The sequence below is a fragment of the Artemia sp. Qi Xiang Cuo genome, chromosome 14 (genome assembly GCF_049724085.1).
Source record: "Artemia sp. Qi Xiang Cuo chromosome 14, ASM4972408v1, whole genome shotgun sequence".
Lineage (NCBI taxonomy): Eukaryota > Metazoa > Arthropoda > Branchiopoda > Anostraca > Artemiidae > Artemia > Artemia sp. Qi Xiang Cuo.
The window spans coordinates 21,406,390-21,422,185 of record NC_142807.1 but is presented as its reverse complement, the minus strand read 5'-3'; the positions used below and the strand labels follow the sequence as shown (position 1 = coordinate 21,422,185).

At 36.7% G+C, this 15,796-nt stretch overlaps 1 protein-coding gene across 1 annotated transcript in view; it reads left to right on the top strand.

The window, feature by feature from the left end:
• Positions 1-1,324: 1,324 nt before the first annotated feature.
• Positions 1,325-15,796, top strand: part of LOC148944254 (uncharacterized) — an 80,705-nt gene continuing 66,233 nt past the window's right edge. The window contains exon 1 of the mRNA XM_089100446.1: positions 1,325-1,513. Within this exon, the coding sequence (XP_088956572.1) occupies positions 1,325-1,513 (189 nt within the window). The remainder of the gene's footprint in view (positions 1,514-15,796) is intronic.

Here is a 15,796-nt window from a genome sequence, read left to right as displayed (position 1 = left end):
GAATCTGGGAAAAATCAGTTTAAAAAAAATTCTTAATTAATTGCTTCAAAAATCGCCAGAAATCTTTCTAGGCAGCTTATCCTGAATTTAAAGACCAGTCCGATTAGCGTTTCAAAGTTGAAGGGTATAGATTTCAAATCTAAAAACGGAAACTGGGGGGGGGGGGAAAATTCAAAAGCCGTCACCTTCAGACCTATCTCAGATTCTAAGCACTATCTCGCCTGAATTACTCCGTGAATATGAGTTGTAATTTTTTTGTTGTTGATTGTGTTTTACTTTTTCAATATATCTGAATTTTATGACCTGAAGACTATTTATAAATTTAAAGTCAAGCTTCGCCACCAAAATTTCCAGAATCCAGACTTCCTGACTATTGTTTGGCGCCTTGCATCCACATTTTTTGCAATATAAAGCCTATCCAACAGTACATCCACGTAATCCGAAAAAAGGGATTTTTGAATTTATAGGTTTCCAAAATCTTCAATCATACTATTTGACTACATTTTTTTGTGAAATTTAGAAATTTAGTTATTTTAGGAGAGTTAGTAAAATTTAGTAAAAAAAAACTTACCGATTTAAGTAAATTGAATTTCAGTCCAGTGGCAACCCTTAAAAAGTGTCATTTTTAGTGTCAGACGGCACTTTTATATAATAGACATGAAAGACATGTAGGTTCTATAAAAGACATGTAGATATCAGAAGTAGATTTCGAATGAGCCATTAAACATCTCTCTATGCTGTTCTGGTAACACACTAGACTTAGAGAAAAAAAAGGAGACAGATCAGTGCTACACATGCAAAAAGGGAATTTCCTTGTTGTTCAAGGTGGGGGACTGTAATTTCCCTGTACATAGTTTTTGACCTTGCTTACTCCAATGGTACACTTTTTATTTAGACCTCACGCCATTTTTGAGGGATTTCAGGCTTTTTTCAAAATCACCATACATTTCTTTACGCAGTAAACTTTTGCTTTTAAGACGAACCGAAATAGAAATTACCCTTCCAGAATTAGTGTCAGATGACAATCTTTTTCCACTAGGCATTTTGTTCGAAGCGTGTTTATTAACTTTTGGTTTCTATGGGATGTGGTGCGCTCTTTACTAGATTCCAGCTACTGCTGCAACCATGATATGCTTTTCCAAAGAACCTCTACTTGGTTGGTGTATTTTTTTCTTTTTTTTGGTAGTTGCTCACTTTCCTTGTTTTAAGTGTTTGCTTCTTTTCTTTTTTTTTACTCCGCTTTCTTTCTTTTAACGAATTATAAATAAATAATTTTTTCGAATCTTATTCAGATGTTTTTCTTTTTTTAGATTACTTCGGACTGATGGATACCGAATTATCAGTACTTCAAGGTATTGGCTGGACAATGATAATTGTAACTATCGTGTCAGTAACACTCAACATTCTTAGTACCTACTGTGCCTGGAGCTCTCGACAGACATCAAGAACTTTGATTGACTACTTTATAGTGTTTTACAATGCTTCCCTGCTCCAGACTGCAACATTCGCGCAAGTAAGTTTGAATTACAATCTCCATGATACTATCGTTTTCGATCTTGAGTTGTGTTTTCAGGCACCGGGTTTGAAGCGTGTTTTGAACGTGTTCGACAAAAACTGTTTTCAAGTTCAAAGCGTTCAGGTTCCAATCGTTTCCAAGCGTGTTGGACAGAAGTTCTTCAAAGCTGTAACGTGCCAGAATAGCATGGTTAAACATGGGTTCTAAGAAGACCCAAACCCCTATTGAACACGGTAGTCAATACGATAATCTACACAACCCGTGTCGAACCACGTGTGTGTGGGAAGCCTAAAATTGGAACTTTCAAGACTGCATTTTAACTCTTTTATAGCCAATTAGTTGATTTCTGAGACCCGTAGAATTTCAACGCTTCCGGGAATTTCAAGAATGATGCGTTATCTGGTATTGCGCAATCATATATGTTGCCAGTGAAACAATACAATACGTTATGTGACAGCCCTCACATCTGGTCATTTGAGATAAGAACTTATCCAACAACATATTTAGCTTATAAGCATTTTTCCATTGATTTTATGAAATTTATGCCTAATATATTGACCGAATGAGAAACCCATTACTTCCTATGGTAAAAGAACGACATGTTCTTCAACTGATCTAACAAGTAATTGATGATATTATGTTCTTAGAATTATTTTCTAGACAATCAATGTATTGTTTCTGGGACGCTAGCCAACTGATGTTAAGCGTCACAATATCGTAACAAGTTATTTGCGCATTCGATTTCTCTATTGGATTTTTGGTATGTGTTATCAGTGATCTGTTTCGGGGCAGCTTCTTTGGCATCATCCCGAGAATATGCATACCACGGTGAATTGAGATCATTGCTAGAAAGTAATATTCTTTTGATGGTTGTTCCGAAACTTGTTTCGATCTCTGTAAATTGTAATAACTACAACAGGGCAGGTATCCTTTTTGTTATGTAATGGCCCTAAGCACATCGGTTAGTAGTATTGCATTAATATGTTCTACAGGCCAGTACTTCCACAATACAACAGGCTAGTACTTCCTCAATACAACAAGCCAGTCCCCTCACCATACAACAGACCTACCATACAACAAAAACAAATATCCCACCATAAAATGAGACACATATCCCACCATACAACAAGACATATATCCCAAAATACAACAAGACACAGACCCCGCAATACAACAAGAGCCCCATCACACCATACAAGCACAGCCATCTTGGAGTTACAAATCCCTCATATCCTCTCTCTGATTTTAACAAAAGCCGTAACAATTTCTTGGAAACAATTATTCTCAACGAAAAAATGTTATTACTTTAACAAGACACACAGGACATCATTCCGAGCGGGCTATAATCTCAAAATCATGGATTATAAGGAGTTTTGTAAGAATGCCCTAATTTCAAGTGGCCCTATTGCGTTATCTCAAGCGAATGTTTTGTTATATAAGAATGGTTTCCTTCGCATATATTCGGCGGATCGAGCGCACTTAGGCTAACAGGATGGAATCTAACAAAAGGAATTGTCACGAGGAATGCTATAAACAAAAGGTTTGTGATATATTTTTCACTGTATACTTATGGGCTGGTAGGACTGTTTCTAATACAGTTTTGGTTTATCAAATGACCATTACAGTTCCCGTTAGTTAGCGAATTGTATAGTTTTAAAATCACCTTACCCTACTATTGAGCTGTTGAGTTCGGTTCTTGGAATGTTTGGAACCTGGACAATTCAGGGGGCGGTTAAAAAGAGCATTTACTGAATTTTATGCGTTTAGACATTATATATAATTATTAGTTTTTATTAAAGCATCTCTCCCTGCTAGTCATTCTTAAAAGTTTGTATTCGGTCCATGGGTTATTATTTAACCCAAGGCTTAACATGAATAATAGCAGAAAATGTATTATGAGTGTGATATAGTTCATACATCCATTTTAAAATGATTTTCCTGGTTCTGAACGAAAAAAGGACATAGTATCATCATGAAAATTGACTGGGCTCCATGCCCTTCGGAGGCGTGGGCGGAGTGGAGGACGTGTGGTAACTTTTTATGGGGAGGAGGGTTACTTTTTTTTATATAGATTTTTTTCAATTTTTTCCCCCATGACTTAAAATCACATTAGATATGCTTTTAGCCAAAAAAAAAATCACCTGTGATATTTTAAAAGTACAAAATGAGGATGATATAAATATGTCAGTCGTCAGTTTTTCCTATTAGAAAAATAATGTTTGTTGTGGCTTTTTTTCCTTTACTTAGTTTTTTATTATCGACTTGAAATTTTCAACTTTTTTCCATGTCTTAAAATTACATTAAAATAGTTATAGCAAAAAAAGAGACACACTTTCGAATTAAAATTTTAAATAGCATTCTTGTGCTTACGCCACCCCCATTGATGAGGACTGTAGGTCCTCATTTCAATATTTTTTATAGAAAAAATAAATTTTCTTTTTCAAGGATCTCCCAGATCTCCCCCCCCCCCACGAATAAGTCAAGAGCAAACGATGCAACCCTTGTAGGGTAGCAAGGCCTTCAGTTATTGCGTAGTCCGGTTTTTCCAGCCCCGCAATGCCTTCAGTTATTGCGTATACCGACTCTTCCACGCCCGCTGTAAGCCAGCCCTCTTTGTCACCCGTCGAACTGCCAAGCTGCTCATGCAAGCCATCCCCCGTCAAGCTGCTGTGCCCCCAATACAAGCTGTCACGTGTCAAGCCAATGGTCTCCTGGAATTAGCCAAATCTCTCTATGATTACGTAAGAAAAATTGAATCTTCTCTCCCATATGTGTTTGTTTGTTGGTGTGTGTGTGTGTGCACGTGTGTGTGTGTTTGTTTGTTTATGTGTTTGTGTGTGTCTTTGTGTGTTTGTGTTTTTTTGTTTGTGTTTGTGTTTGTGTGTATTTTTTTTTATGTTATTGTGTGTTTGTGTGTGTGTGTGTTTGTGTGTATAAATTTTTGTGTGTGTGTGTGTGTGTGTGTGTTTGTATGTGTATGTTTGTGTGTATGTGTGTGTGTGTGTGTGTGTGTGTGTGTGTGTGTGTGTGTGTGTGTGTGTGTGTGTGTGTGTGTGTGTGTGTGTGTGTGTGTGTGTGTGTGTGTGTGTGTGTGTGTGTGTGTGTGTGTGTGTGTGTGTGTGTGTGTGTGTGTGTGTGTGTGTGTGTGTGTGTGTGTGTGTGTGTGTGTGTGTGTGTGTGTGTGTGTGTGTGTGTGTGTGTGTGTGTGTGTGTGTGTGTGTGTGTGTGTGTGTGTGTGTGTGTGTGTGTGTGTGTGTGTGTGTGTGTGTGTGTGTGTGTGTGTGTGTGTGTGTGTGTGTGTGTGTGTGTGTGAGCGCAAACGAACATGCAAACACACACACACAAAAAAAAAAAAAAACACACAAACAAAAACAAACACACACACAAACGCACACAAACACACACACGGCACACGCACAAAAACACGAACACGAACACGCACACACACACACGCACACACACACACACACACACACACACAAACACACAATAACACAGACACAAACACACACAAAAATCAAACATCTACAAAATCAAAATATTCTTTTTCGGGTAAAAAAACATACCATTTCCTAAGAATAACCCCATTCATTTTTTTATTAAGCTATCTGCACTTTCACCGCCATTCAACCAATGAGCCAGCTACTTTTTGACGACATTGAAATACCCTTATGAACACCAACACTATAATTCTAGCATAAACTCCATGTCGAGTCAGATCCGACCCCAAAATGGATAGATAAGTTTTTTACAGTAGTTTTCGCTAAGGGGAGTAGTCTATCACTACCCAATATAGTAGATACTCCCGACAATGTTGAAATGTAAGATCCAGGTCCAGAATGGATCGAAAAGTTTTTTGAAGTGTTTCGGTGTGGATAATACTTTATCACTCCCAAATATAGATGATTGCCCCGATAATATTGCAATAGCAAGTACTTCAGCAGGGGTTTGTTTAAATCATCCACCTTCAAGCCCCAAATTGAATTAGAGAATGCATTTGCTATGGCTTATCGTCTCAGTCCTGGTAAACTCGAGGGTATGTTGAGTGAGCTGGGGGATTTTACACCGCGCAACATCCCTACCGTTGAACAAATTGGTACGGGACAAGAAATTCCCGTAATGCTCGCTGTTATGCCCGAGTTGAATTTAACCGAATATACCATACATAATATATGTGTTTATGGGACTGAGTTTACAGATCCATTGAGTTCACTAATAGCGGGTAGCATCATCGCGGATCCGGTAGACATAGCGCACTCCTATGTGGGCAAGATTAGGGCTCTTCTTGAAAGAGTGATCCGGGAGGGGTGGGAGGGATGGGATTAAGTCATCCATCGCCCAAAGAACTATTTATTTAGAAAAAAAAGCGGAAGAGGATGAGGTCACGTTATTTGAAAACTGGAATGCTACCACTTCATTCGAAAATGTGTAATTTCTAGGGTGTTTTTATGGATTGGTTTAATAGTAAAGTGGCAAAGTAGGATAATTATAGTGAGAGGGGTAGTGGGTCGGTGGTTTAATTTATTGAGAATTTAGCTGTTAATATGAGTAAATGTAAAATAAATTCCATTTTAAGACGTGGGAGGGGGAGAGTAACATAAAATATAATGTAGGTTTAAAGGGGTGCAAAGGTGTAAAATGATTTCGTTTCGACACAGGGCTTCAGTGCTTCAAATATGCAATTCTCGTAGAAGCTCACAAGCCCCGGCAAGAAAATGCTAGTAAGACAAAGTTGGACGATTATGCATTTAATAGGAGCCCCAAGTTCCCTAAAGTAGATTTTAATTGTTTCAATGGTCAATATCCAGTAACACTTAATGGGATAAATATTTTTTAGCGGGCTAACAAACATTTAAAGATCAGTGTTAATGATTTAAAATACGATACAGAATTTAAGGAGGATGAGCGCAGTAATAAAAAACGGGTAATATATCCAGTGAGGGCTCCGTCCATTGAATGGGTCAAACATTGGGTATGGCTTTTTTATGGGCCTGCCAGTGAACCCGATTCAATTGGACATATTTTCCAATACAAAATTATTTGACTTTCCCGGAGATAGAGGGGAGGGGGAAATGCTACTATTGTCCAACATGTCGATCTAGATTCCGCACAGAGTTAAAGTTAAAACATAATATGAGGCACTGCAATCGTCATGGATTACAATCTGTGCTAACAGTTAGTGGTGAAAGGGCCATCTTTCGATTTAAGAAATTTCAGTATTCACTCCTATAGAGTGACAATGTGATGTTAGACTGCGAAACCAAACTCATATATGTGTACGATCCATCGAATTTAAATCACGTTAAAACATGAGGTTATTGCAGTCTCTTATGCCCACGCACAAAGAGACTCGTGTAATACCATGCAGTTGGTAGATGATGTTGGGAAATTCGGTGGGGAGGATTGTATCGTCTCAGATCTGACAGCACTTATAATAACAGCAAATAAGTCAATCTCACAGCTGAGCAATAAATCCTATCCAATGACCCTATCACCAGAGAATGACTTGGCCATAAAAAATAGAAAATGCGTTGGGATTGTAAAGGAAAATTTGTTCAGGGTAAAGCGAAAGATGGTAAAGGGAAAGGGCGTAAAGAGATGAAATGGCGACCACGATCATTTGGGAAACTCGATTGTGTCGGGATTTAGTTACTTTCGTGGAGTGGCCCATGATTTAAAATTCGTATTGCCGATGTTGGCAAGTTTGCAACGAGGGGAAGTTTTAGATGGCGGATGGTTAGATGACTATTTTTCATATAATATTACACCCAAATCATCAGAAAAGCTGGTGCTCTTGGAATTCAAATGGTAAACAGTAGGTAATGGTAAAATGTGCTTGAATAAAGTCCGTTTCTTAGACTCCTATAGCTTCTTTCCTAAATCTCTGTCAATTAATTCAAGCACTGAAAAGCAACGATTTTAATGGTATCTCCCTCCTTAAACAACACTTTCCAGACTATGAATTGTATGATTTATTAACGTGTAAGGACATATACCCGTGAGTACTGCAATTCCACCTTGAGGCCTCGTGAGGATAAATTACCATCCATTGAATCGCTCTACGATTCGCTTTACGAGCGTCAATACACCACTGCAGACTTTGAATTTGCCAGGAGAGTATGGGCTAAGGGAGGATGTAAAAATGGGGAGGATTATTGTAGATTGTACCTGACAAGTGATGTATTAATGTTGCTGGATAATTTTTATAAGAAAACGGATAAAATCTATGGGGAGTTTGGATAGGATTTGGTCTTTTGTTTTTCACCCCTAATCTGGTGACGGATTTAATTCTTAAAATCAGTAAAGAGGAAATAAGCTTGACCACCGACTTTGGATTAGCATCTATTTTTACAGATATTAATGCAAGGAGGGTATGTTTTCCACGGAGATTGTATCCTTAAAACTGACCAAACTGGACAGAACACCAGTGTAAAGATGCATGAATTTTTTTATATGATCTACCTTTATCCGTCGGCAAAGTCTCACTACTCTTTACCGTGTGGTAATTACAAATGGCTGAACGATCCATGTGCTTCAAATTTCCCCAACATTACCAGTGTTGAGGAGAACGAACCAAAAGGATGTTTTTTTAAAATTTACGGTGAAATACAGGTGGAACGTCCGGACTCGGTAAAATATTTTGTTTTTCCACGCATAAACAGATTGATGACTGGGAACTCTTTGAGTCTATATAATATTTCTTTGGCAGACGATGGGGTGTGCACTGGACACCTTCAAAAAACTTATTGACAACCCTCATCCGAAAGAGGATATCGTTGTACATCACGTTCTTTTGCGGAAGATGGTAGCCAACGGTTTCAAGGTCAGAAAGATAAAAAGAGCCCTACAATCTGACCAAAAACCCTATTTGAAAACGTTTATTGACACTTTTGTCAGTGAACGTTCCGAAGCGAAAACGAAGGTTGAAGAAGAAATCTTCAAACTCATTTTAAATTCAGCCTTCGGTAAAATATGCGAGTGTGTGCGCAATTGAAGTCATTTTGACGTTGTGAATGACCCAAAAGAATGTGCTCGAATCGTTGCTGACCCAAATTTCATATCATTCACCTTCATAGACTCTAATATTGTCCTCTTGTATAGGAAAAAAGAGATGTTATATTAAAAAAATATTGCTGGTTGCAGCACAATAACAGAAATTTCCGAAAAACTCATGCTGTCCTTCTTTTACGATGTGTTTATGCACCAATGGCCGAGGGAGGACATGCTCAAGTATACAATGGGGATACCGATTCACCTTTCCGGAAAGTTCAAACCACGAAATAATTCGTATTAAGCTCTCGAATGGGCTTTACCAATTGGGACGAGTCCATTTACTCGGAGCTGGTTAAGGGCCAGACCCCAAACCAATTATTAATGTTAAAATCCGAGACGGGGAGCGACTGGATTCCCAATGGTGTGCTTGCAGGTCCGAAGGTGTATTTTGTGCTAACACACAATGAGGTAATCAAAAAAGTCTGCAAGGGGGCCTACACACTATGTGAATCAGAATTTCGACATGAGTGTTTATAGAAACTGTGTGGAAATCAGTTTAATTCCAAGAAAGAAATTCATGGCGATTCGCTCTTTAAAATTTCAAAACTACAAAAATTTAGTTGAAAAATGCCATGTCCCCCATATCGGATAAAGTCTACGTGTGTGCGGATGGTATAACAGTGCTACCCCACGGACATTATGTAACTTCTGACCGAAGTGTATGACAAGACTACACGTTGGTCAGGAAAAAATTTAATAGTAGATGGATGGCGGGTGGGATCTTTTTTATAGATGGGAGGGGTTTTCCCAAACTCAGCAGTGTTCTTATTAGGTTTTTAGCAAGGTAGAGTCTTATGCGAATTTTTTTGCAAATAAATGAAAACAAATGTTTTGCCCCGCACCCATGGCCGGATCAAGGTGGAGGGGTTTAGCCTTTGGCCGGCCACCACCAGTGGCCGCTGCGCCCTTCCGAGGGGTGGGGAGCCCTGTTTCTAATTATGATAAGTGCTCTTGTAGTGCCTTTTATTTGTAATTAAAAAACATGTATTAATTTTTTTGTAGTGCCTTTTATTTCGTAAATAGAAACTTATATTATTCTTTAAAAATCTATTGTTCTCGGATCCTATTAGGGAATTACTATTATTTATTCAATTGACAAAAGCAGTCTATAGTCGGTTGTATTTTGACATTGCTTCACTATGTATCAATTTAAAACTCCATTTCAGTCGTTTCTTTTCGGACCATCAATGTCTGACAAAAAGACACTTTTAACAAAAATAATTCAAAATCGTGATAATTTTTTTTTTAATCCAAAAAACATTACATATTGCTACAGTCCTTGTCAAGAATCCTACGATAAAACAAAAACTATTACCAAAGATACGAAATTCATACAGGGACTTTACGTTTTTATAGTATTGAACCAAACTCTTGGTTGATTATTGATGATTTAGCTGAATTCTTTGTCGAATGGTCTCAGAAGATGATAAAATTGTCCACTGCCAGATCTCATCATCGACGGATTTCCACAACCCTAGTTCTACACAATCTCTTTCATCTCAGCAAGTGCATGAGTATGCTTTGAATATCACCTACTATATTATCTATATGGTTGCTCGTCATTCCAGTTCCCTCACAACTTTAAACAGAAAAGTATATCCGGGTGAACCAAAATGTCTACTCTCGGGCTGCAACCAGGCTACCAATAAACCCTATGGTTATATTTTACTGGACCTGAATCAGAAAACACCCGAGGAATTGCATTTAGCCACCGATATTTTTAACAATAACAAAACTGTATATCTGCCGGTGAACAATAAAAAAAGGTTGTTAGTTACAATCATGACACTGAAGAAACTACATGAGCACCGACATTTACTCACCGTCCTAGGTAATTCCAAACCATGACTTAGGAATGCTATACTAAAAAATGGTGTTGGCAGAAAATTCATTAATGTCATATCAGAACTTGGCTTAAACTTAAGTGAAGGCAATGTTTAACTGCCAGAAGGTTTTAAGCAACAGACAAAGCAACATCGTTCACTTGTACGTGCCCTAGCAGCAAGCAAAAATAAAGAAAACGATTTTAACAGAAAACAATTTCTTCAAGTGGGTTGTAGCCTCTTTACACTTTTACTGTCGATCAATGTAGGACTTAGAAACAGTTTTCTCTAGATTAACAACTGAACAAATTGACTCCAATTGAATTAGACCTTTCGCCAAAGGAGAATTTCTAGGACAATCCCAATAAGTTCATTAACAATGAATTTATGGCTGACGATAAAAAATAAATTTTGCTTTAAATGCACTTTGACGAGTCGAAAAGCATAAACCCTACCGTGGAGACCCCTCAATGTAATTGCCATTGATCACAAAAAGGAAATGACTCAAAATTCTCCACCATCACCACTAACACCACCATCACCCAAAGAAAATTTGTCTAAAGTTTTGACAAGTGTTGCAGATCTAACGCCTAATTCCTTTCGAGAGCAGTGTAAAAGACTCTTGACTTATCTCACTGAAAGTAAACATGCTCAAATTGATACTAGTGGTGGGAATCAAGTTGTAATCCATGGTAAAACCTACAATCTACTTGATTCATTATCAGATTTGACAATGGAGCTCCCACCCCTACCGATGGATTATCCTGTGAAAATGGCATACTACACAATTTGTTTAAAAAAATATGTGTCTACATTAATGGTACATTGATGAGAACTAGCAACAATCTATCAAACTATGCAAGCTACATAAAAGTTATGTTGATGACTCCAAAGTCCTATAGGAAATTGAGGGGTCTTACGATGGGCTATGACTATAGATAAAATGTTGATACTGACGGTGAACTAATTTGGGCAGTTAGCAAGGAGTAACATTTGGTTGGTAGACTAAATTACGAAATATTTAACATATGCCAATGGATGCCCCCAATTTTAAAATTGACTTAAAGTTAAGACTCGCTTCGTCAAATTTTATCTCAGAAAAACACTTGATGCATCACCCGATGTAAATATCAATTTCACCTCAGCAATACTTCATGTGCGAAAAAAAACAGGTTAAGAGTTCTGTTGCTTTGGCAATTGGAAAATTAAGAGCTTTTGGAAACAATATCAAACTACTCGCTCCTCACAAAATCACTAATAAACGCCATATTGCCACTGGTTCAAGTACCTACACCGATTCTTAATTTATCAATGGTGAAATTCCTTCAAAACTAGCTTCGGCTTTTGTAAAAAGTGCCAGTGCTATAGGATCATGTACAAATTCTCCATATGAATTTTAACCGTTTGGACTTTCCTCTTTTGTATGTGGAATAAATGGAATTCCTCTCTACAATTTATCCTTTGATTGATCCTATAGGACCCTACACAAATTGACAATACAATCCCTGGATCAAGATTATCAACTGTATGAAAATAGGAACATGTACAAGTTCTCCATATGAATTCGAACTGTTTGGACTTTCCTCTTTTGTATGTAGAGTAAATGGAAATCCTCTCTACAATTTATCCTTTGATAGATCCTATAGGACCCTATACAAATTGACAATGCAATCCCTGGATCAAGATTCTCAACTGTATGAAAATGGTATAACCGATGCAATCTTCGTAAAAGGTCATGGTATCATTGTTTTGGGCTTGTCTGGTACTCAAGATATGAGTATTGTCCAAACGGGCACTGTACTTTTAGAGAGCAGCTTTGCAAACCATTGACAGAGAGTGTAACATTAGTCTCACTAAATAAATTTGAAACCTATTGGGAAATTACCCCGACGGTAGTTTTCTATTAGACTTGGCACCATGAACACCAATCAAATAATCGATGTATTTAACATGGATAAATATATGTCCAAATACAAATCCTATTGCGTACCCTCGCATTTCCTTGAACATATTCACAGTATATATATATATATATATATATATATATATATATATATATATATATATATATATATATATATATATATATATATATATATATATATATATATATATATATATATATATATATATATATATATATATATATATGTGTGTGTGTGTTTGTGTGTCTTTTGTCTTCATCCTTGAGATTTCTTGTTCTTCATCGTCATTTAGGTCTTCGTCGTCGACTACAAATAGTGGTGGTAATTCATTGGGATTCAACTTGTACTGATCCTGACGTGAAAAGTCAGGGTCACATTTTCCACAATATAATGTAAATTTATTTTTATTAAATCTCTTTGTGAAGTCGATGATATTAATAGGATTCATATTGTAAAATTCCCGTATTTCTATCTGACTATTTGAAGTATTTTCACACACTGTATTTTCATATGAAGAATCACTTTCTGTAATAGCCAAATAAAAATTCGAAGGCTTATAATCATAACTATCATTGTCCTCACATCAATGACGTAGAAACCATACTCTCTTTACTCTTATACAATTGAAACGTGCTCCAAATTCTTCTTTCCAAAACAATTTAAATCCAAGACGATATCAATTCCTTACAAAAAACTGAAATCACGTTTAGAGTTTTTTCAATCATGCCAGGGTAAGTATTTTCCCATTGATCACACTTACCAAAGTGACAACTGGAGCATATATATTCTTTAGAGTGAGAGTAACAAGTTCATTCAAGACAGAAATTACAATCCTTAATTTCTAAAACATATCCTCTATACAATATACATGCAGTTAATAATTTACACTTTTCATTATAGTCATCAACTTTAGTTCAGTTTTCACATGACGACCAGTTGCCCAGTGTTTATAAACATAGTGAACATGTGTTAAAAATATTAAATGTTGACAGTCTCACTACCAGAAAGAAACTGACTCACGATCAATAAAAGGAATATCTTCTAGGAGGAGGAGTAATCGAGTGACGAAACAAAACTTATTCCAATTATTTATTGTTGTATTACGAAATGCCCGTCTTAAACGAATTTCTAAGTAGTGATTAAAAACATAACCACAATGTCATTTTGTTTTGTTTCAATTAATGCATCAATAAACTGAGTAAATACATTTGATCCACAGCTTAATAACCTCATACAATAGTCCAAAGATGGAGAATCATTTTCCATGATAATTTCAAGCATTTTTCAGAGAATATTTTCTTTCGCGCAGTTAACATCTGAAACTCAGTATTAAAATTCAAATACTTTTCTCATATTACAAGATTCCGTATGATTTTCTTTTTTTCAAATCCATCGATTTTCATTGTTGACAACCCACTACCGAATATAGACTAAACTAGCAATTGCAAGTTTGTACTTTGTACACACTCTCAACGCCTATTGGTCACCCCTAGAGAGAGTGGAGTTAACAATCAACTAAATTATTTAACTAAAAAAAATAATAATAAAGCATTTTTATTGACAGAAATATAATAAAATAAAATATTTTCACTCTTTTGTCATTAGGTGAGTCAATCTATTTCCTTCAATGTGCTTCATGATAGCATTCAATCCATGTTTTAATCTGTAGCACTTTTGTAGCGAAACATAATTGTTCTTCTGACTTGAATTTACTCAATGATATAACATATCTACCAAACATGTCATCCCGCTCAAATATTAGTCGGCAATCCTCTCAATTTCAACCGCTAAATTGAGAGTTTCTGTCTTAATAATATCACTGTCAACTCGTTCAAGGTGCAATAGTGTAAATCCACATATTTTTAAAATATTTGAATGCTTTTTTCCAACTTAGAAAAATGTAAACTAATCAAATATCTATATGGAACTGAGATACTAACTAACTCACCATCAAACTTTTATATCAAAGATCACGTTATGGTTGCTCAGTGCCTGGCCGCTTGACTCCAAAGATACATTTCACAGAAAAATAAAGGGACTTCCTTATCACCACGGAACAACCACCCATTTTAAAAGTATTTGAAGGTTTTTTCCAATTTTGAACAATGTAAACTAATCACGTGTCTGTGTGGAACTGAGATACTAAACAACTCACCATCAAACTTTTATATCAAGAATCACGTGATGGGTGTTCTGCGACTGGCCGCATTTATCCAAAAGCACATTTCACTGAAATATAAAGGCATTTCCTTATCGCCACGGAACATAAAGCCAGATGGTCTACAAACTTGATGTCTCCAATGGCCTTTTGTATTGTGTGATAGGGCTGTCATAGAAATATTGGGCACCGCTTGTATGGTGGGCCTATTGTATGGTGGGCGTGTTGTATGGTGGGCCTATTCAATTATGGGCCTGTTGTATGGTGAACCTTTTGTATGGGGGGGGCCTGGACTATAGTAATGTGGGAGTACTGGCATGTAGAACGTATTAATACCCTACTAATTCAGTTTTCCGTTATCGGAGCTTGCTCATAAGTTTGGGTCCCAACATTCCCATCCAAGGGCCCCATTCCCTCCTCCAGAGCCCCGGTATCCAAGAATTTCAAAATTTCAAGACTGATGCGTTAAATGGTATTGCATAATCATTCATGTTGTCGGTGAAACAATACAATGAATACGAGGAGGCCCAGATCATGAATTCTGAGAATTTCTAGCAATGTTTCTGAGAATTTCAAGAATGATACGTTATCTGGTATTGCGTTATCATTGATGTTCTTGATAAAACAATAAACAAATACAATAATACAAATAAAACACAAATACAAATAAAACAAAACACAAATACAAATAAAACAAATACAAGCGGGTCAATTTCCTGATTTCCGAGGATTCCTTGGCATGTTTCTGAGAATTTAAAGAATGATGCTTTATCTGGTATTGCTTAATCAATCATGTTCTCGATAAAACAATAAAATGAGCACAAGCGGGCTAATGTCCCGACTTTGAAAATTCCTTGGGCATGTTTCTGAGAATTTCAAGAATGATATGTTATCTGGTATTGCGCAATCGTTCATGTTGTCAGTGAAACAATACAATACGTTTTGTGACATCCCTCACATCTGGTCTTTCTAGATAACAACTGAGCCAAGAACATTTTAGCTTCTAAACAGTTTTCGATTGATTTTGTGAAATTATATCTAATGTATGAATCGAAAGTGACACCTATAATTTCCTATGGTAAAAGATTGACATGTTACTTGAGTGAGCTAACAGGTTTTCAATGATATTTATTCTAGACAATCAATGTATTGTTTCCGGGACGCTGACCAACAGGTGTTAAGCGTCAATATATCGTAGCAAGTTATTTGCGCAATCGATTTCTCAATTGGATATATGGTAAATGCAATCATTGATTTGTTTCTGGACACCTTTTCTGGCATCATTCCGAGAATATGCACACCAAAATGATTTGAGGTGCTT